The sequence below is a fragment of the Pneumocystis jirovecii genome, assembly GCF_001477535.1.
Source record: "Pneumocystis jirovecii RU7 chromosome Unknown supercont1.2, whole genome shotgun sequence".
NCBI classification, from domain to species: Eukaryota; Fungi; Ascomycota; class Pneumocystomycetes; order Pneumocystales; family Pneumocystaceae; genus Pneumocystis; species Pneumocystis jirovecii.
In genome coordinates, this window is record NW_017264776.1 from 191459 (window position 1) to 210289 (window position 18831).

The following is an 18831-nucleotide window of genomic DNA, read 5'->3' on the forward strand; positions in this document are numbered from 1 at the left end:
AGCCCTTTGAAAATATATGGAGAAAAATTAATAAAGACAAATTTTATAAAAGTTTTTTAAAAAACTAGGTTTTTCTACTCAATCTGATTATTTAGAGATGAAATATTTATCATGTCTAACCAGTAAGCTTTAATTTTAAATGCAATTGATCAAAAGCTAATTTACTAAAGATCTATAACACGTTTGACAAAAGCCCTTCATAGTCTTTTTTCTTCATCAGAAATACCACAAACATTACCTTTTGACGTTAATGATAAAATATCACAATATTTAAAAAAACATGATGTTCCTGATCTTATAGAAATTCAGAAACTGCAAAAACATCTTTTTGAGATTTATTATACGAGAGTAGAGAATAAGAATGTACATTTTCAAAGTCTTTTTCTTAATTGTTTACAAAAATTCCAATTCTTGCTTATAGGGAAAGAATATGCAGTAAAATGGTGGGATATTATTGTAAAATTAGTATTTAATTCTACACATCAAAAAAAAAGCATTCTCTCAAATGCAGAAAGCATTCTTCTAGCTATGATGATTGTGGATGATGATGTTAAAGAGCGTCTTCGTAAAGAAAAGGAAGAATCTTCAGAAATTATAAAAAAGTGTCTATTTGAGTTCTATTTAGACAATTCAAGAGAAGTTTTTTCTCGTATTTTAAAGAATTCTTTAATAGAAGAGGATAAAAGACACTATATCTCCTTCAATGTGGAATCAATATTAATAGGTTATGCAAAACAGAGAACAAAAGTAAGTGTTAATAATTTTTAATATATATGTTTTACATTTCAAAGGCATTTTTTAACGATATTGATTTGTATTTTGTTCAAAAAAAATATAGGCTTCAAATATTAAGTCTTCTTTGTACATTTGTGAGACTTCAAGGACCACATTTATATACTATTTTTGAAACATCATTGTTTGAAAATTTATTATGTTGTCTTGAGGTATTTATTTAATATTGTATTATTATTTCTTTAAAAATGTTTAGAATGATAGTTCAACAACTGTTATATCTCTCTCGCTTACTGTATTAATTATGTTTATGCCACATATATGTAACTTGCTTGGAAAATATTTACCTAGGATATTTAAGATTTATGTAAGAGTTCTTTGTTGGGACCGTTTTGGAGCACCTCAAAAGCACTACGATTTTTTAGACAATGAAATTAAAAATCAAGACAAAAAAACATTAAAGATTTTTACTCAATCAAACAATGAATGGGAAAAACTAGGTACTTGTCTTTCTTTTATTTCATTTTTCTTAAATATTAGATTCATTATTTGACATTGCGCCTAGTATACCACCCAATTGTACTCAATTTTTTACTTTCATTTATGGTTTATATCCATTAAATTTTTTAAGATTTCTTCATAGTGCACAAACGTATCTTCAAGAAAACAATGATAAATATTATATGTATTTTGATGATGATATAATAAAATCTAGAAGCGAGGTTCATAAATTCAATTTTAAAAAATATTATTAATTTTTATAGCCTCTTATTAAAAGACACATTATTCATCCAAATTTATTATTATTTACATTCGAAACTGAAATAATTGATCAAACACGTTGGATGAAGTTAGAAATAGCAGATATTGTCGCTAAATGCGTTAGTCTTGATATATTCAATGCTCCACAATTATGTTCGAGAGATATTGGTGTACAATGCAAACAAAAACGGGATATTTCTTTTGAAAATGTTTATAATAACGATTTATCTCCTTTAGATGATATAGAAAATAACATTTACACAAATTATTTTAAACCAACTGAACTTGATACGAAACAATTGAATTCTTTTTCTATACTTGATTTAAATCAAAATTATTTAACAAAAGATGCATTTTTTCCATATTCAGAAAAAAATCAGCCCTCTCATCATCATTCAAATTTAAATCAATATACAGTTCCTATCAAAGTAGAAGATATAACAAGAATTCATGAACAATTAAACTCTGATTTTGGTATATATTCAGCTCTACATATTTTAAAAACTGATCAAACAAATACAATGTTGAATTTTAATTCTCTTATAAAGTCAAAAGAGTCATTAATCTTAAAATCAGAAACAGAAAAATCTAAAGATCCTGCATTTTTATCACTTTTTTATAGAAATAAAGAATGTGAAGCCACTATTGCATTATTAAAAAGAGAAATTATTCTTTTACAAAATGAACTTAATTTTGAAAAACATTTGAAACTTCAGCATTTGCATCACTTAGGGCGCCTTAAAAGGGAACATATATTGGATTCTTCAGTAGAGGCAGAACGCCAAAATTTATATAATACAACACGAACATTAAAATCAAGACTTGCCAATCTCCAATCAATTCTTGAGAAACTTAGATCTGAAGCAATAACAAGACAAAATCAAAGGATAAAGCGAGAAACTGAGTTAAATACTAAATTAAAATCTTTGCGTGAAGAGTATAAAGATCTTAAAGATAATTATAATATTATAAGAAAAAAATTAGAAGAATCACAAAAAAATATATCACATCTTTCTACAGAATTACAAAATAGCAACTCTGAAAAATTTAAATTAAATCAAGAGCTTAAAGAATTAAAAACTGAACAATTAAAAAATAGAAAAATGGAATCAATTACAGATGGCGATAATGATGAACAAAAGAATAACCAACTTGAAAAACAATTTAAAGAAAAAGAAAATTTGCTAGAGGAGGCAAATAAAACGATTTTTATATTAAATGGAAAACTTCATCAAAAAGAACATGAACTTGATACAATAAAAAGGTATTATTTATTTAAAATAGCATTTCTAAATAAGCTTAGTCAATATAATATTTTATTAATTAAATCTATGGATATTCCTTTTGACCATGTAACCGATACAGAAGATATACATTTAAATACTTCTCATGAGAATTCATTGAAACTAAACAATGAAGCGCTAGTAAAAGAATTTAATTTCCTTGAAAATGCTCATGAAAAATTATTATCAGACTATAGGACTGCTCAATCAGAAATTATATATTTGAACGCTCAAATCGAAACTTTACAACAAAAAGTTGCCCATTATGAATCTAAGAATACTAGTTCAGATTTATAACCTTCTAATTTTATAGAATATTTGAGAAATACGTTTAAAGAATTGCTAGGAATATCTGTGTAACTAAATATTTAATTTTTTAAACTTGATTCCCTAAAATATAACCTTGAATAATCATTGATATGCATTTTACTCTTTTAATAAAATAAATTTCTAAATAAATAGAAACAACATTATTGAATATTGTGATATACTGAAATATTGATGTCTACTTTTTATATTTTTTATACTTTTATTCATGATTTAATAAATATTAAAAATAATACATTATTTCATAGATGCATTTTCTTCTTTTAAGTGCTTCCATGTTTCCAATCGAGTACGCCGTCTCTTAAATAACTTCGATTGCCTCCATAATTGAAGCTGATCTGTGTATTCCTTATTCCATCTATAAAAAATAAATTTTTTGAAAAAATAATCAATATTATTTACGGTTCAAGATTTTCTGGAGGATCTGGATAAATAAATGGTTCTTTCATGTCAACAATCACCTTCTTAAAAGCAGGTGTTCTTTTAATTGTCCTTAAATAATCTTTACTACGGATTCTTTTGCGATAATATACCATTGATCTTACACGGGTAACTTGAACCTGATACAAATGAAAAAGATAGTCTCTGACATCAAATTTATTAACTAAAATGTTCAATATTGGGTTAATAAGTAAATAAAAAACCTGTTATTGGGACTTTAAAGACAGCTTGTGTCGGTAAAAGACGATGATTTCGTAATAAAGTAAATACAATATTTGGTAAATAAATAAGTTTTTTTCCTAATCTAAAAGGTGCTTCCATTTCTCAGAAAGAAGTGTTTTCTTTAAAAAAAAATTGTGTATTGTATTATTTAAAAGTAATTTTTAGAATAAACTTTTTTTATAAATCGATTTAATAACATTTTGGGTTTTTATAAGTATAAAAAAATATAATACAATAATGTTTAAGAGACATTTAAAGTTATCTTTACAATTAATATCTTTATTGAAAATCTTTAAATATGTATAAGTTATATTTTTTGATAAAAGCAATTATTAAGATTTATTATTTGAAGAAATATTTTGTATTTTATATAAATAAATATAAACTGCTATAATAGATTAAAAATAGACAAAACACATTAAAATCTGAAAATAAAACACTAATTAAATAAATGATAAAATATACTGTTAAAATTTTTAAAAAAATCAGAAAAAAATAAATCAAAATACAGTTTGTATATAGCTAAATGCATAAAAGATAAAATAACCTATATTTTCTTAAAAAACTCCGAATAATTTCTTTTTATCTCTTTTTTCTTTTTGAGAATTTTTTAAGGTTTCATTAATATTGTAATCTGATAATTTTTTAGATATAAAGTCATCAGAATCATCATTATTAATATAATTTGAATGATTAACTGTGGTTTTAAGTGCTCCTTTAGAATTTTTTTCCGGCTTAGAATGAGTTTGTAGTAAAGGTATTTTTAATGGAGGTTGATCGATAGGAAGACATAACAACTCCCTTGGGAGTTTCAACATTGATAAATTTTGAAGCCACTTTTTTGTTGTTAACATATTAGTAGTAATAAGAATAACATCTCTCCCATGAGTTTTAGATATTTCGTAACAAATACGGCTTTCACTATATGTTGCACCTCCTACTATAAAAAGAAATATTCTTTGAGCTGTTTCACTAATAGAAGTATCTTTTTTAGCCCATGTCGGTTTTCCTGTCCGTAAGGAACCATGGACAGGATTTGTATTTTTTGATTTTACAGGAATATCCTTAGTAGAAGGAAATAATGTATAGCTTAAATTTTCATTAATATACTCCTCAATAAGTATTTTACATAATGGAACAAATCGAGAAAGCTCATATGAATCATTAGTATTTTTTGCTTCTAATATAGGCTTTTTGCGAGATCTGGAGTCATTTAGTTGTTTTATTACACGAACTCCTAAACAATCTAAATTCCTTAAAACTGTAATGTCTTTTGGGGACAAATTAGAATGTCTCGAAAGTTTAACTAAATCCCCTTCAAAAAGACCATTATTGTATATTATATATAATATTATTAAGCGAATTTTATTTATTTTCCTAAAAAAATTAAAAAAATAACTATTAATAAGAATTTATTTACGAAAAAGAAGAATCATCTAAAAGAGGAACCATTTCTTCCAATATAGTCTTAGGTACTTTTCCTGTTGATGTTAACCCAGTTGCACAGTCCTATCTAGATTAAAATATTTTTATAGTAAAAAAAATTAATAATACTTGTTCAATTATTCCAACTGTGGAAAGTTTATGATTCTCAAATACTTTCATACATTCATGCGCCATAGATATATGCAGTGAATATTTTCCTTTTTTTTCTTTGAAATCAGAAAGATTATATAACATATTTTTCATATCATTCACAGTTGTTGCCTTTTTTCTATAAACCATGAGTTTGAATTAAGTTATTTAGGCTATATTACTGATCAGTAAAATTAGAATTTTCTATGTAAAATTTGTTAAACTCTTCCATAAGCTTATCTATTACATCACGTATATGTAAATGCCTCATTTCTGCCCATATAGAATCAGATTCTTCAAGAACAACATCCTTAGTTTCTGTTTTTTCAGGATTATCTATTTTATATTTATAACTCTTTCCATTTTTTATAGGAAGAAGATCATTAGCCATTGCTTGGTATGTAAATTCATGAACAATAGGAGCACAAACATCAAGAGTTCTATCAACTATAAAAAGAACACTTCTTGGACGAGAAGATTCCGGAGGAAATTTACTATTTAATCTTTTATAACTATCGAGATTATCTTGGAATGAATTTGCAATTTTTGAACATAAATCAGGATTAGATGAGCTAGATGAAGGATGTGAATAATATCGAATTATAGGATATTCTCCAAGAGTTATACAAACAGATGTGAGCTTGATAGAATTAAAATAATGCACATAAAACACAAACATCATAAATACCTTTTTTGCTATATTATTAATTTCAGACTGAATAAGATCTGCACAAGAAAGATTGTAAAGTGTAAGAAAAGAAAAAGAATTAGAGAATGAAATAACTTTTGATTCGAGAGGATAAAAATCAACATATAGTTCAGTTATTGTCTTTATAGGTGTAACATGTGAAGATTCAGATAGTTTTTTTGCTAATTTGCTACTTAATCCTTTCAAGAATAAATAAATAATTATCAATGAATAAAAACTCAAACCAGACGTAAAAAATAAATGCACTGCACTATACATTTTCTCTTTATTTAAAACATCATGTAAAATACACCTAATTGTGTCCATTTTTGGCGTAATAAAGTAAATTGCTTCAAGTGCAGGATTTGGCTCTCGTTTTTGCTCAATAAATTCAACAGCTTTCATGCATTAATAATGAAAAAATTATACTTAAATTTATACATGTAATATCCTCTTCAAGAAAATCATTAAGGCTCATAACATTGTTGATAATCATGGAACTTTCATTATCTACAATTACAATTCTCCACTATATTTTTTAGACTAAAAACATATTTTTCCCTACAAAAATCACCTTTATATTCGACTGGATGCTCCTTATAGACGATATAAATCCTTAAAAAAGTATTTTTATCTCTTTCTTTGAAAAAAACTCAACTTACGTTTTCGAAGAATTTCAATTAATGACATGAATTTTTATGCTTATTTTTCTTGTAAAATGATCAAAATATCCTTTATTCTTCAGCTTATCTTAACTAATATAATCTTAACAAACAATATGTTAATCTTTTTTTATTATTCAAAAGATGAATACGGGTTAATTTGAGATCGAAAGATCACCGTATCACCTTTAAATCTTATATAGAATAATTAAATCGATTTAATAGTTTTATTTATATTTATATAATGATAAAAAAGAATATATCTTTCTTATATTACTGCAGAAATATCTAAATATGTTTTTGAATGACTGATTATTAAGGATTGATGAGTTATATGTGTTTATTTTCTACACAGCATTTTTTCTCTGAATTAAGGATACTAAGATCACATTTAAAGTGTTTTTTTCCAAATGAAAAGCAGATATGTACCTTCTTTTCTTTATATTCGTGCAAAAAAAGTGCATATATAAGTAAAACATCTAGATTTTTGAAAAGTAGAAGGAAAACTGTGCAAAAGACAAGGAAAATAGACCCATATGGAAGTTTTAAGAAACTGGTACGGTTAAGAATTGAGTATTTTAAGCATATTCGTCTTTTTGAAAATTTGATTGAGACAAAATACTCTATGCAGAAAGAAGTACAGGAATTACCGCATCTTTTCCGCAAAATCTTAATGAAACTTTTGGTAGATCCAAGGAAATTTGAAAATATGGATGGTTATCCTAATATTCGTGATTTAAGGTCAGCTTATTCACTAGAAAGCGTGCATGGACTTGATAAAGCATTAAAAAAAAGTTTTTTAACATTTTTAATGGTTAAAAAACTAAGTGTACCTGAAATCAACCGTCAGAAATCTATATCGGATATGAGATATCCATCTGAATGGTTTCCTAATGCAAGGGCTATAGAACGTAGCTGGTATTTACATATTGGTCCTACGAATAGTGGAAAAACTTATCAAGCGTTAAAAAAGTTAGAAAAAGCACGTTCTGGATGGTTTGCAGGGCCTTTAAGACTTCTTGCTCATGAAATATTTGATAAGATGATGAAAAAAGGTATCGTTTGTAATTTAATTACAGGCGAAGAACAAAAAATTATAGATAAAAATGCTGCTCTTCATATTTCTACAGTGGAAATGGTCAATCTTGATAAGTTAATGGATATAATTGTAATAGATGAAGTTCAAATGATTGCAGATCCTCATCGAGGATGGGCGTGGACTCAGGTTCTTCTTGGTGTACAGGCATCTGAGATACATCTTTGTGGAGAAGAAAGTTCAGTTGAACTTATTTTAAAAATTGCAAAAAGTATGGGAGAAAAGGTTAAGATATATCACTATAAACGTTTAAATCCTTTAGAACCTTTAAAGCAAAGTCTTTATGGTGATTTAACTAAAGTTGAGTCAGGAGATTGTATTGTTACATTTTCTAGGAGGGATATATTTTCACTTAAGAAAAAAATAGAAGAAAAAACAGGTCAACGTTGTGCAGTTGCATATGGTGGGCTTCCTCCTGAAACAAGGAATGAGCAAGCTCGTCTTTTTAATGATCCCAATAATGATTATCATGTCTTAGTTGCATCTGATGCTATTGGTATGGGTTTAAATTTGTAATTGTATTGAATTTTTGATTCTTTGCTTAATGGTTGTAGAAATATTCGTAGAATAATTTTTGAAAGGTTAAAAAAATGGAATGGCATTAAACATTTACCGATTCCTGTATCTCAAATAAAACAAATTGCAGGTCGTGCTGGACGATATAAATTTATTCCAACACAAAATGCCTCTGAATCTTCAGCTGCAAAAGGTTACGTTACGTCTTTACAACAAAAAGATATAAAATCATTACATATTGCACTTTCACAACCTATTCAAATGTTAAAAAAAGCTAGTCTTTTTCCTCCATTGCATATTCAAGAATCTTTTGCTTCTTTTTTTCAACCTGGAACATCTTTGTCGTTGATTATTAAAAGACTTAAGCAGTTATCGAAGACAACTGGCTTTTATATTATATCTGATACAACACAACAACAAAATATACTCGAATTATTAGAACAAATAAATAATTTAACTGTATCTGAAAGATTAATTTTATCAGCTGCACCAGTTAATCTTAAAGATTCTGGTGTAAAAAGTGCATTTTTGGCGTTTGCTACAATAATTGGTTTAGGAAAGCCAAAAAATATTCTTGAAATACCTGAAGTTGATTTAGAATGTTTGGATTTTGAATTTGATTTAGAATTAAAGCAACTAGAGCGTTTAGAGACATTACATAAAACACTTTTACTTTTTCTATGGTTATCGTAAGAATATATATTATTTTAAATAGTGATTAATATATCTTAAGGACTAGATTTCCATCTATTTTACTTTCAGGACCAGAATGTCAGGACATCAAAAAGGAATGTGAACATTATATTAATAAAAACTTAAGTAAAATTAATTACGTTCATGGATAGAAATATTTTTTTGGAATATAAAAAAATCAAATATAATTAGAAATTTATTTATAAACAATTATAATTCTATTATATCTGTATCTATTCATATATAATAGAATACTTTATATGCTGTTTTTTGTCGATAATAATGTTCTAATATTTTTTTAATAACCAAATCTTAACTGTGTAGAATTAAAAACTGGGGGTTTCCAATGAGAAAGACCATCTGGATTGATTTTTCTCTTTTGTTTTATTTTGTGTTTTTCATATTGTTGTTCAATAACTTCGGATATACATATAATATGTTGCCCTTTCTAAAAATACGTTAATAGGAAAATCTATGTTAATTTATTAATAAATACATAATATTTAAGAATATTGAGATTTTGAATCGTATGTAAGACGTCCTGGGATGTCATAGATGTTTTATTAGCAATTTCATCAATAGTAACTTCAACTCTTGTATTCATTAAAAGATCAATTACAACATCTGCCCAAAATGCTCTATAACTGAGTAAACCAAGGTCTGATAAGGGTTTTTCTGGTGATCCTAGTTTTCCTTCCCTTTTAGAAAGCTCATATGAAAATTCTATAAGCAATCTTCCATAACCTAATCGTTGATATTGTGGTAGAGTTAAAATACATGCAACATTATAATTTTCAGACGAATCCTTTTCCTTTGAAAAATAACCAATTAAATGACATCCATAGTCATCACGCGTAGTCATGCAATAAAATAAAAAAGGATCTACATCATAATAGAGTGTTTTATGGTCTAAAAAACATTTCGACAATAAGCAAAGATTTCTACACCATGTATGTTGTTTTCGTCCATCTATTTCAAAAAAAGAAATATGCTCATCACGATAAATCTCATTTCCTGGAGGATGCTGCAGAGTGCATTTTGTTCTATGTCTTTCATATTGTTTTTTAGATCCAAAATATGAAAAACAGAATTCACAAATATAAATTAAATCAAGTTCTGTTAATCCAATAGGATATGGACTAAAATACCATGGTTCAACTTCATATCTACCTATCTGTATCATTGTAAGGTTTTTAACACGTGAAATCTCATGAACATTTTGCGTCATAGAGCCTGATGTTCTTAATTTTTCAATTTCTGTTGTTTTAGAGTATTTTTCTACGCCAGTATTAACGCCATTTGTTTTACCAGCTACATCAATATCGAATACAATATCGTCTTCATCTTCCTGGGTATGTTGAACATCTTGATCACCATTTTCTGACTTTAACATAGGTGTTTTATTTTCTTTTTCTTTAGTTGTTTTTGAATTTACTACTATGTCATCTGACAATGATTCTTCATATGCACTACGAGATCTTTTACTTGTTTTGTTTTCTACTTTTGCTTCTATAACTTCTGTTTTTTGTATATTTGGTTTGATAATCTTTTTAGACTTATCTACCCGTGGAAACTCTATTTCTTTAGAAAAATCAATACGAGAAAGAGGCACCCATTCATCTAAACGCTAAAAAAATGTTAAATGTGTAAAAATTCTTATAAATACTTTAATTATACTTTATTAAAGCCCTGATAATGGACATAAAAATATTGTTGATTTTTACGTGTTTGAAGCGATAAAATTTCCGCTTTTTGATATGTTTTATCCTTAATAACATATGCCTTACATCCTACACAGATTTTATGCGATTTGAATGACTCTGGAAGCAAATTATCTGTTGATATTCCAGACAAGATATCTGGTCGATTATCTGGAGGTTCTTTCACCATTTTTTCTTGAAAAAACTGGAATATTATCTTTTGTAGTTAGGAAATATCAAATATTTCGGATTATAGACTGTTTAATGAGTGAATTCATTAGATTTCTTTTTTGTAAAAAAATTGACGTTTTTTTAGAAAACAAGACACATAAAGAAAAAAAATGAAAAAAATGTATAAAATGAAATGATTATGACTTTACTTGACTAGTAAAAGGCCCACTAATTGATCTTTACCCTTTCAATATATAAGTGCACAATAGATCACTTGCTTGAAAATAAGATAATCGAAAATATACATACCATAAATAAAAGCATTAAGATGAAGTATATTAAGTAGTTGATTTTTCTTTCCTTTTAGATATTTTTGTATATTTGAAGAAGTTTCATATAAATGTTAATGAATTGTCAATCAATTATCAGGAAAAAAGTTTGTAAATAATGTTTGAGTATTATAAAGAACCAAAAAATACTATTTCCATACTATTATCAATAAAAAGAAAATATTTAAGCGCTTTTTAATATCAAGATGTATTCTCCAGGATATCATCTGCATCTTCTGTGCTTGAATGAAGCTAAAAAAAGAGATTAGGTAAATTTTGATTTTAAAAGTAAAAATTACAATGTTTGATAAATCAATCCATTCTTTTAATGTTCTTCTAGGGCCTGCAGATGTTTCATCACAGTAACCCTGATGATCCCATAAAATAAAGCTAGAAAATGTATCTATTTGATGCCATTTTTTCGTTGGTTCTGTCGTTTCATTTAAATTTGTTATTTCATCTTCAATATTATTGCTAGAAATTTGTGTTGGCACCTGAGAATCATCATTATCTACATCATATATAACACCTAAAGTGTTCATTTATTTCTTAAAACTAAAGTTTTCTAAAAATTATACCTTCATAGTTTGACGGTAAGACAATTGAGAGACCTTCCAATCCACGTCCACGAAATGTTGCATAGAAGGTTGATCCATCTATTTAATTGTTAGATATAATCATTTTCATGTATATTCATTGAAAACCTGACGTTGATCTTACATTAAAATACTTTGAAACGTTTGCCGGTCCGTCCCAATGAATATGACAAGGTAAAAGATGTGCCTTACAATCAGGAATTTCTTTGCAAGATTCAGAATCTTCATTTGAAGTATTTGAACTATTTTTCTCTAAAATAATTCTAAATTTATTTTGATGGTTCATATTTTAAAATATGATATTCTTGAAAGTAACGATATTGTTTAAATATATAAGATAATTAGTGATAAAAAGAAACTAAATAAAGTTTAAAAAAAATTATTAATTTCTATTTAATTTTTGGAGAGTTTGTAATAAGTGTTATATAAAAATAATGTTTTTTCATTTTAAAAATGTATTGAACTATTCAAAAAAATTATTCAAAAAAAGAATTATTTGTATTTAATATTTATTTTATAAAAGCTTGACTTAGTTAAACCATAAATAAAAAAATGCTTTATAAAAAATAAATTAAATTTGATATTCCCTAGGTTTTTTCTTTTCGAATTAAGAAGGATTATAAAATTTTCTCTGTACAACGGAGTTAAGCATGATCCATTTCATGTTTGTAACGTCTATATAATAACATTGCAGCTCTTGCATCTTCAATCTACACAGCAATTATAAATTAGTTGAGAAAAAGGAAGAGAGAAAGTAATAACCGAAGAATGTACATCATTTTGGATGGTCATATTCAAAATTTCTTTAGCCAGTTTTTTCAATGCAGGTGATTTTCCTTTAGAATATGCTTTGAAAGTTTTAAATTTACTTGTATCTCGTCTATATTATGTCATGAACACTTAGAGCTTAAAAAAAGGTTCATTTACATATCTTTTTTTGGATGTGACAATAAAAGAACATCAAGATCATTTTTTAAAGAATGACCTACCAATATTCTATTTTTCAGCAAATCAGCAACCTTTGATTGAACTTCTTCAAAACTAGGTGCTGTGTTTTGCGTTAAAAATGAATTAAAAACTTTTTTTTACCATTTTTTAGATCAGCTTGGGTAATTCCATTGATATGTGTCTTATAATCTATAACACGCTCCTTTGGCTTTACAAATGTATCAAAAATAACGTTTCCATAGTAATTGACAATACTAATTCTTGCCAAAACACGATCTTTTTTATTAGATGGTCCTACTTGAACCATTTCACAATCCAATGCAATATATTTTCCCTTTCTATTTATATTAATATAAAAACATGTTTTTTTTTCAATAAACCGTGTTTTTTGTTGATAATTAGAATCTTTTTTTGACAATTCAGTGTTTTTTTTTGATTCATTTATTTGTTTGCAAAAAACTTGTTTTGATATAGAAAAAGGACATTTTATCTCATTGTTATTTCTAGGAATACTATTAAATTTATTTCTGTCTTTTAATTAAAGTTTTATATCAAATTATTCATGAAAAACGTACAAATCTGTTTTAATTATTCGTTTTTTTGTTTTTTTTCTGATTTCTCCTAAAATATGTAAAGACTATAGTTAAATCATTAAGTATATGAAAAAATAACAATATATTTACTTTCTGAAGTCTTCTCCAATTACATGAAGGCACATATACGTTGTTATCAGAACTTAGAGAATACATTGGTCATCGATGGATAAAGAACGATAGAGTAAAAAAATAGAGTAGAATTAAATATGATTATTTAATAAACGTTTAAAAAATTATCAAAGTGTTTTTAAATACACTTAAGATGACAAAGTATTATAGACAGGTAATTGTATGTTTTTTGATGATTTTTTGTGTAAAAATGTGTTAGATGATTTAATTTTAATATGTTTTGGAGTTGTTTCAGGTAAATAAAGGCGAAGAGTATCGACTTCTTGGTCATCATATAAAGCATAATCTATAGTATGTTCATGTGGTGTTTCGAAATATTTTGGTTGTTCCATAGGGTATTGACGTGTTGCAAATACATAGGGAGATGCATGAGGAATATTAACAAAAGGTTTTGTATCGTTTTCGTTAATAAAAGGCTGTACAGTCATAAAGAGTTCATTAGAGTTATTTAAAGAATGCAATGAAACATTAGTAGTGTTTTTCGGATATTTTTCGAGTTCAAAAGGTGAAATAGTAGTTACTGAAAGAACGTCATTCTCTACATGATTTCGCTGTGATTTAGAAATGGATAAATATGAAGCAAATTTTTCATTATTTTGTGCAAAATTTCCTGCTCTAGCAAGTTGTTCCATTACGTCATCGAAAGATCGTGTTGACGGACGAATATTATGTCGTGAGGGCTGAGAAATATTTGATCCAGGTTGAGTCATCAACAATGCTGTAGATGCAGTAGAAACTGCTGATGTAGATGATGTAGGTGCTGCAGATATAGATGGTACAGAAGCAGGTGCTGTTGATGCTGTAGGTACTGTTTTGACATTCAATAAACGTCCTGAAGAATGTGTTGATACTGTTTGTGAAACATGAGAACTAGGTGGTAAAATAACAATTGAAGGTTTTATATCCGAATGACTAGTTTGAATAGAATGAGTCGGTGTATTGAAAGATGTTTTTGATAATAAAGAAATATCATTTTTTTCACGATGTTCAGATGGTAATGTGTTTTTGCTTTTTTCTAATTTAGTAATTTCAATAGATTGTGTAGTTATTTCTGTTTGAGTTGTAACAGGGAAAAAACGTGATGATGTTCGTGAATGAGATGGACTAGATTTGTTGGAATTCTTGTTTGCTGTTAATACCGTTAATTTCTTTTTTTCCAAAGAAAAAAGAGGTATACTAGGAGGATTTAAAGATTCCCGCAATTCCACGTTGTTTAATGATACCCATGTTTTATGTAATTCTTTTTCGTTTAGAGTAATGCGTTCTTTTCTCCAACTATCATTAAAACTAGGGTGATTATTCGTATATGATATCTTTGGATGCTTTTGTTTTGTATCTATATGTGTATGATGTTTATGGGCTTCAGCTATTTTTCCCTCTTTTTCATTAGATGGATGTTGTTCTGGAAAAATAATTGGAAGATTTTTCTTTAATGTTAATTTTAAATCGTTATGTACTTGAGAATCACTTTCGGATGAAACAAGTGGTACATTCTAATTATATTAAAAATTTCTTTAATCAATCATATGAAAATATACCGCGTCTAATTTAGTTAACTTAACCGAATTTTTAAAAGTTTGAGAATGCGTTGGAAATATCTTTGCAGACAAATGAAATAAATTATGCTTATCCTTTTTCCTTACACAGTGTTAAGAATAAGAGAAAAAAAGAAAAACATACCCATCAATTGGCTTGCTAGATATTTTCAACTCATGGGTTGAAACAGATGATACTTGTTGAGACGATACTAAAGAAGTATCTGTTAAAATATTAGATGAATGGGTAGAGTGAACATTTGAATTTTTAGTGATAGTTGTATCTTTCTTTTCTTCTGTAGAAAACTCTATTTCAGCAGGTTTTGATTTCTGTGCAAGCTTTGCTAATTCCTCGGCCTTTTTCTTTGCACGTTCTTGCTGCATTTTACGTTCTATCTCTTCCTCTTCACGTCGAAGCTGTGCTTTCTCTTTTGCTTCAATCATAACAGCTCTTTGGAATGTCTCAATATCATCAATTATAGGATTCATTATTTGCGCAGGTTGATAAAGCGTTGGTTTTACCGTGTTCATCGTTTCTTCAACTGAAATCAAAGGCTGCGCTGAAGAATGTGTACCAGACAATTCTGTTTTTGCTTCTGCTTTTGATTCTGTTTTCAATATTATTTTTGGAAGTCCTAAGGGTTTCTTTTTTATGTCATTATCCAATATATTATCCGGTTTAGCTGATTTTTGCTCGTGAATTTCAGGGACTCCATCTTTTTTCATATAATTGAGTGGACTATGACGAGATAATAATGATACGGGATGACATGTCTTTGGTTTAGTTTCCGAATTAGTTCGTCGACTTCCTCTCCTAATATTTTTCGCCGCTTCGTCTACCACGTCAAATTTCCCTGTATTCACATTGTATATTTGTGGCACTCCTAATCGCTGAGAATTCCATGATCTATCATAATACTCATCTTCGAACCGTTTTTCCTTAGAAACCACTCCAAAACTAGGTGTCTCTCCTGATGCCCCACTAGAACCTATTCCTTCTATCATATTCTTCTCTCCGCCCCCTCCTACTGTATCATTTACTTCGTCTGATCCTCTTACTACCCCTTCTACTCGAATCTGGTCCCATGCTGGCGTCCACGAAGGTTCTACCACATCTACTGCACCCGTTGCTGTATGATCATCATGTGGAAGTGCAAATTTAGTACCGTCAGCAAATTCAATTGTATCACTCCAATCTGTTCCATCGTCATCCATCTATCACAGGTTAATATCCATTTTTGTTTTAAATTTTTTTTTTAAAATACAATGCTGCTCAGTTACTGCTCAACCACTATTTCTTTTCATTTTATTACAACTTTATTATACTTTGTTATTATTTATGTTTCTTTGTTGAAAAATCATCTTAGATATATTTAAATGCATTTGAGACATCCAAGTATATCTCCATACAACCCCACTGCAAGCAACCTCACTGCAGCATCCTTTGTATCATTACCACATACTTCATCCCATTTTCCCGGTTTATCCTCATCACTCACTGCTGATAATCGTCTTACTAGACGAATCCCATGCACTGAGGACAATTCCTCGTCCGTATATTCTCGAACTGCCGCTACAAACCCTCAATATCCTATTTCTACATTGACACACATACGTTTTTTGTTTCTCCCCCATACTGCTCCTCCACTCCCTACCCCTCCACCCAATGCACTCCCCAATACCCCTCCCGATGCTCCCCCAGGCTTTCCATCCAGTGATTTGGAGAATAATCCCTCTGAAAACGTACCAAGGTTATATGACGATATTGTCGTTGATATCTTCGTTGCCAGCCGCGGTTTTCCTGAACCCCCCACTGCACCCGTTGTCTTCAGTCCTACTGACACTGTTCCTGCCCCTCCTCCGCCCGGCTGAGACGCTTTACTTAGAAATTCCCGGTTAATTGACGCCGACTTAAGTTTCGACTTTTTAAACGAAAAAACAGAATTCCCCCCCATTATACTCCCTCCAGATCCTCCTGATGGCCCATTCCTTTCTGTTTAGACCCATTAATACCTCTTTATTCCCCTTTATTCGTCTTTTTACCCTCTTTTTCCGTCCCACTGATTTTGCCACCTGATGTTCCAATTTCTTCCCTTTCAACACGCTCTAAGCCCAAGTATGATCCTTCTAACTTTGAACCCTCTTTGAAACCTTCTTTTTCTGCTATTTCTCCCTTGATTAGCCCTGTTCCTTCTCCAGACGCTCCTTTTGAATCTTCGCTCGCCTCGCTTGCTTCGTTCACGGTCGTCGTCATCGCTGCAACCGCCCCGCGCCGCCAGACTTTAGCTTGTCCGCACGTGATTTTACATGTTTGTCACGTGATAATCACGTGTAATGTGTCTTGAGAGAGAGAAGGATGCAAAGACGAGGAGAAAAGATGTGTTTCCAGTGTTCTGTGTGATGTCTGGTGGGGGCTGTGCGGTTTCCTGGTGTTTTTTGTGTTTTGTATGTGCAGCAGCGGTGCCCGTTACGCGCCACCTGCAGACGGCTTGCTGCGGGTGCTTTGTGCAGAAAAATACACGGGACCCTTCAAAAGCAGACTGTGCAGGCTGCTTCAGGACACCGGGTACTCGCTGTGCTGCCACCTGTGCTTGCTTTTTCCTGTCTTCTGCATGTCACGTGATCTGCTTAATCTGCAGCAGCTGGCAATACAAAATAGAGATATGCAAGTGCACGCAGTGTCTTTACTATTCAGAGCAGTGCCTTCTGTGTGTTTTGTTGTATTTAGTGCACAGCAAACGGGACAGCTCACAGAGTCACTGTGGACTGTTTGCATTGCTCTTTTATGTCTTCTAAGACACTCTAAATACACGCCAAATCCTTTCCAGAACAACCCATGTATTTCCGTAGACTCTCTCAGCTGCACAGTATACCATAGACTGCACGTATACATTGTGCGTATACACTACAGATACATTATGCATATAGACCATATATATCATGCGTATACACTATATATACTATACGACGCACTATACGTATATACTGCCTATATATATATCATATGTATATCGCATATACATATGCCATGCGTATATTCTATGTACATATAACTATACATATATACTATGCATATATACTATGCATATTGCTATACATATATAGTATGCATATTGCTGTATACATACAGTATACACATATACTCTACGTATACGCTATACAGACATGCTATTCGTGTATAGAGTGTTTATGGTGGCCTGCTGATATTAGCTTAGAGGCATCGTGTGGGACATACGCAGATGGAAATAATAGCCTATGAATGGTAAAGAAATACACAAAAATACAGGAAACATACTCATAAGATAGCCAAAAAGCAGCATAATTCCTGCATAATGAAGAAGAGGCTTTCCACTGCCCCGCCCGTCAAAATATTTTGCTTTATATCGCAGAAGCCAGTGACTGGGCGACTCCGCAACACGGGGGCCGCGAGGGAGACGCGCATAAAACTCAATAAGCCGGTGCATAGAAGTGGCTCCTGGCAGTGAAAGCCCCTTTGCAAAGTGAGCGCATATATGCAGGCAAAAGAGCATACCGAAGCAATTTTCGGGGGTATACAGGGCCTTTCAGTAGAAAGGCCTCTCCTGAAGACAGTAAGGCCGCTCAAAGTCACTCTTTGCGCCATACTGTGGCTGAGCCCGTATTCTGCGCTGTATGTGTCGTGTATGCGTTATATATGCGTTATATATGCGCACTGTATGCGCAGTGTATCCGTATCGCGGTGTGCCGTAGAAGTGTGTCCGCGCACTTGGATACACTGCGTGCACGCAATGCCTATACAGTGCATATAATACGCATACATAACGCATATAACGCGCATATAACGCGCATAC

The 18831-nt window shown here is 29.9% G+C and overlaps 10 protein-coding genes across 10 annotated transcripts; 2 read left to right on the forward strand and 8 right to left on the reverse strand.

Moving 5' to 3' along the window:
• Nucleotides 1-111: 111 nt before the first annotated feature.
• Nucleotides 112-3074, forward strand: T551_00410 (uncharacterized protein; the record flags this gene model as incomplete). The annotated part of the gene is made up of 7 exons (XM_018372676.1): nt 112-122; nt 171-747; nt 792-944; nt 989-1232; nt 1273-1454; nt 1497-2758; nt 2798-3074. The coding sequence occupies 7 exons, from the start codon at nt 112-114 to the stop codon at nt 3072-3074; spliced, it is 2706 nt and encodes a 901-aa protein (XP_018231012.1).
• A 267-nt stretch (nt 3075-3341) lies between these two features.
• Nucleotides 3342-3866, reverse strand: T551_00411 (mitochondrial 54S ribosomal protein YmL41; the record flags this gene model as incomplete). The annotated part of the gene is made up of 3 exons (XM_018372677.1): nt 3342-3462; nt 3507-3708; nt 3749-3866. 3 exons carry the CDS (start codon nt 3864-3866, stop codon nt 3342-3344), a joined length of 441 nt encoding a protein of 146 aa, XP_018231013.1.
• Nucleotides 3867-4324: 458 nt separating this feature from the next.
• T551_00412 (uncharacterized protein) lies at nt 4325-6720 on the reverse strand (the record flags this gene model as incomplete). Its single annotated transcript, XM_018372678.1, has 9 exons — nt 4325-5144; nt 5188-5276; nt 5322-5481; nt 5525-5982; nt 6031-6230; nt 6276-6428; nt 6472-6559; nt 6605-6645; nt 6693-6720. The coding sequence occupies 9 exons, from the start codon at nt 6718-6720 to the stop codon at nt 4325-4327; spliced, it is 2037 nt and encodes a 678-aa protein (XP_018231014.1).
• Nucleotides 6721-7017: 297 nt separating this feature from the next.
• On the forward strand, nt 7018-9149 carry T551_00413 (ATP-dependent RNA helicase SUV3; the record flags this gene model as incomplete). Its single annotated transcript, XM_018372679.1, has 3 exons — nt 7018-8300; nt 8343-8993; nt 9038-9149. 3 exons carry the CDS (start codon nt 7018-7020, stop codon nt 9147-9149), a joined length of 2046 nt encoding a protein of 681 aa, XP_018231015.1.
• A 146-nt stretch (nt 9150-9295) lies between these two features.
• T551_00414 (uncharacterized protein) lies at nt 9296-10887 on the reverse strand (the record flags this gene model as incomplete). The annotated part of the gene is made up of 3 exons (XM_018372680.1): nt 9296-9445; nt 9494-10624; nt 10675-10887. The coding sequence occupies 3 exons, from the start codon at nt 10885-10887 to the stop codon at nt 9296-9298; spliced, it is 1494 nt and encodes a 497-aa protein (XP_018231016.1).
• Nucleotides 10888-11398: 511 nt separating this feature from the next.
• T551_00415 (uncharacterized protein) lies at nt 11399-12079 on the reverse strand (the record flags this gene model as incomplete). Its single annotated transcript, XM_018372681.1, has 4 exons — nt 11399-11449; nt 11497-11726; nt 11776-11853; nt 11902-12079. 4 exons carry the CDS (start codon nt 12077-12079, stop codon nt 11399-11401), a joined length of 537 nt encoding a protein of 178 aa, XP_018231017.1.
• Nucleotides 12080-12437: 358 nt separating this feature from the next.
• T551_00416 (uncharacterized protein) lies at nt 12438-13490 on the reverse strand (the record flags this gene model as incomplete). Its single annotated transcript, XM_018372682.1, has 7 exons — nt 12438-12503; nt 12556-12673; nt 12721-12841; nt 12883-13079; nt 13122-13268; nt 13317-13378; nt 13425-13490. The coding sequence occupies 7 exons, from the start codon at nt 13488-13490 to the stop codon at nt 12438-12440; spliced, it is 777 nt and encodes a 258-aa protein (XP_018231018.1).
• A 104-nt stretch (nt 13491-13594) lies between these two features.
• Nucleotides 13595-16216, reverse strand: T551_00417 (uncharacterized protein; the record flags this gene model as incomplete). Its single annotated transcript, XM_018372683.1, has 3 exons — nt 13595-14959; nt 15005-15104; nt 15147-16216. The coding sequence occupies 3 exons, from the start codon at nt 16214-16216 to the stop codon at nt 13595-13597; spliced, it is 2535 nt and encodes an 844-aa protein (XP_018231019.1).
• A 158-nt stretch (nt 16217-16374) lies between these two features.
• T551_00418 (uncharacterized protein) lies at nt 16375-17255 on the reverse strand (the record flags this gene model as incomplete). The annotated part of the gene is made up of 3 exons (XM_018372684.1): nt 16375-16574; nt 16617-16994; nt 17045-17255. 3 exons carry the CDS (start codon nt 17253-17255, stop codon nt 16375-16377), a joined length of 789 nt encoding a protein of 262 aa, XP_018231020.1.
• A 662-nt stretch (nt 17256-17917) lies between these two features.
• T551_00419 (F1F0 ATP synthase subunit f) lies at nt 17918-18465 on the reverse strand (the record flags this gene model as incomplete). The annotated part of the gene is given in 6 exon segments (XM_018372685.1): nt 17918-17952; nt 17963-17990; nt 18023-18040; nt 18061-18080; nt 18237-18254; nt 18297-18465. The coding sequence occupies 6 exon segments, from the start codon at nt 18463-18465 to the stop codon at nt 17918-17920; spliced, it is 288 nt and encodes a 95-aa protein (XP_018231021.1).
• Nucleotides 18466-18831: the final 366 nt, after the last annotated feature.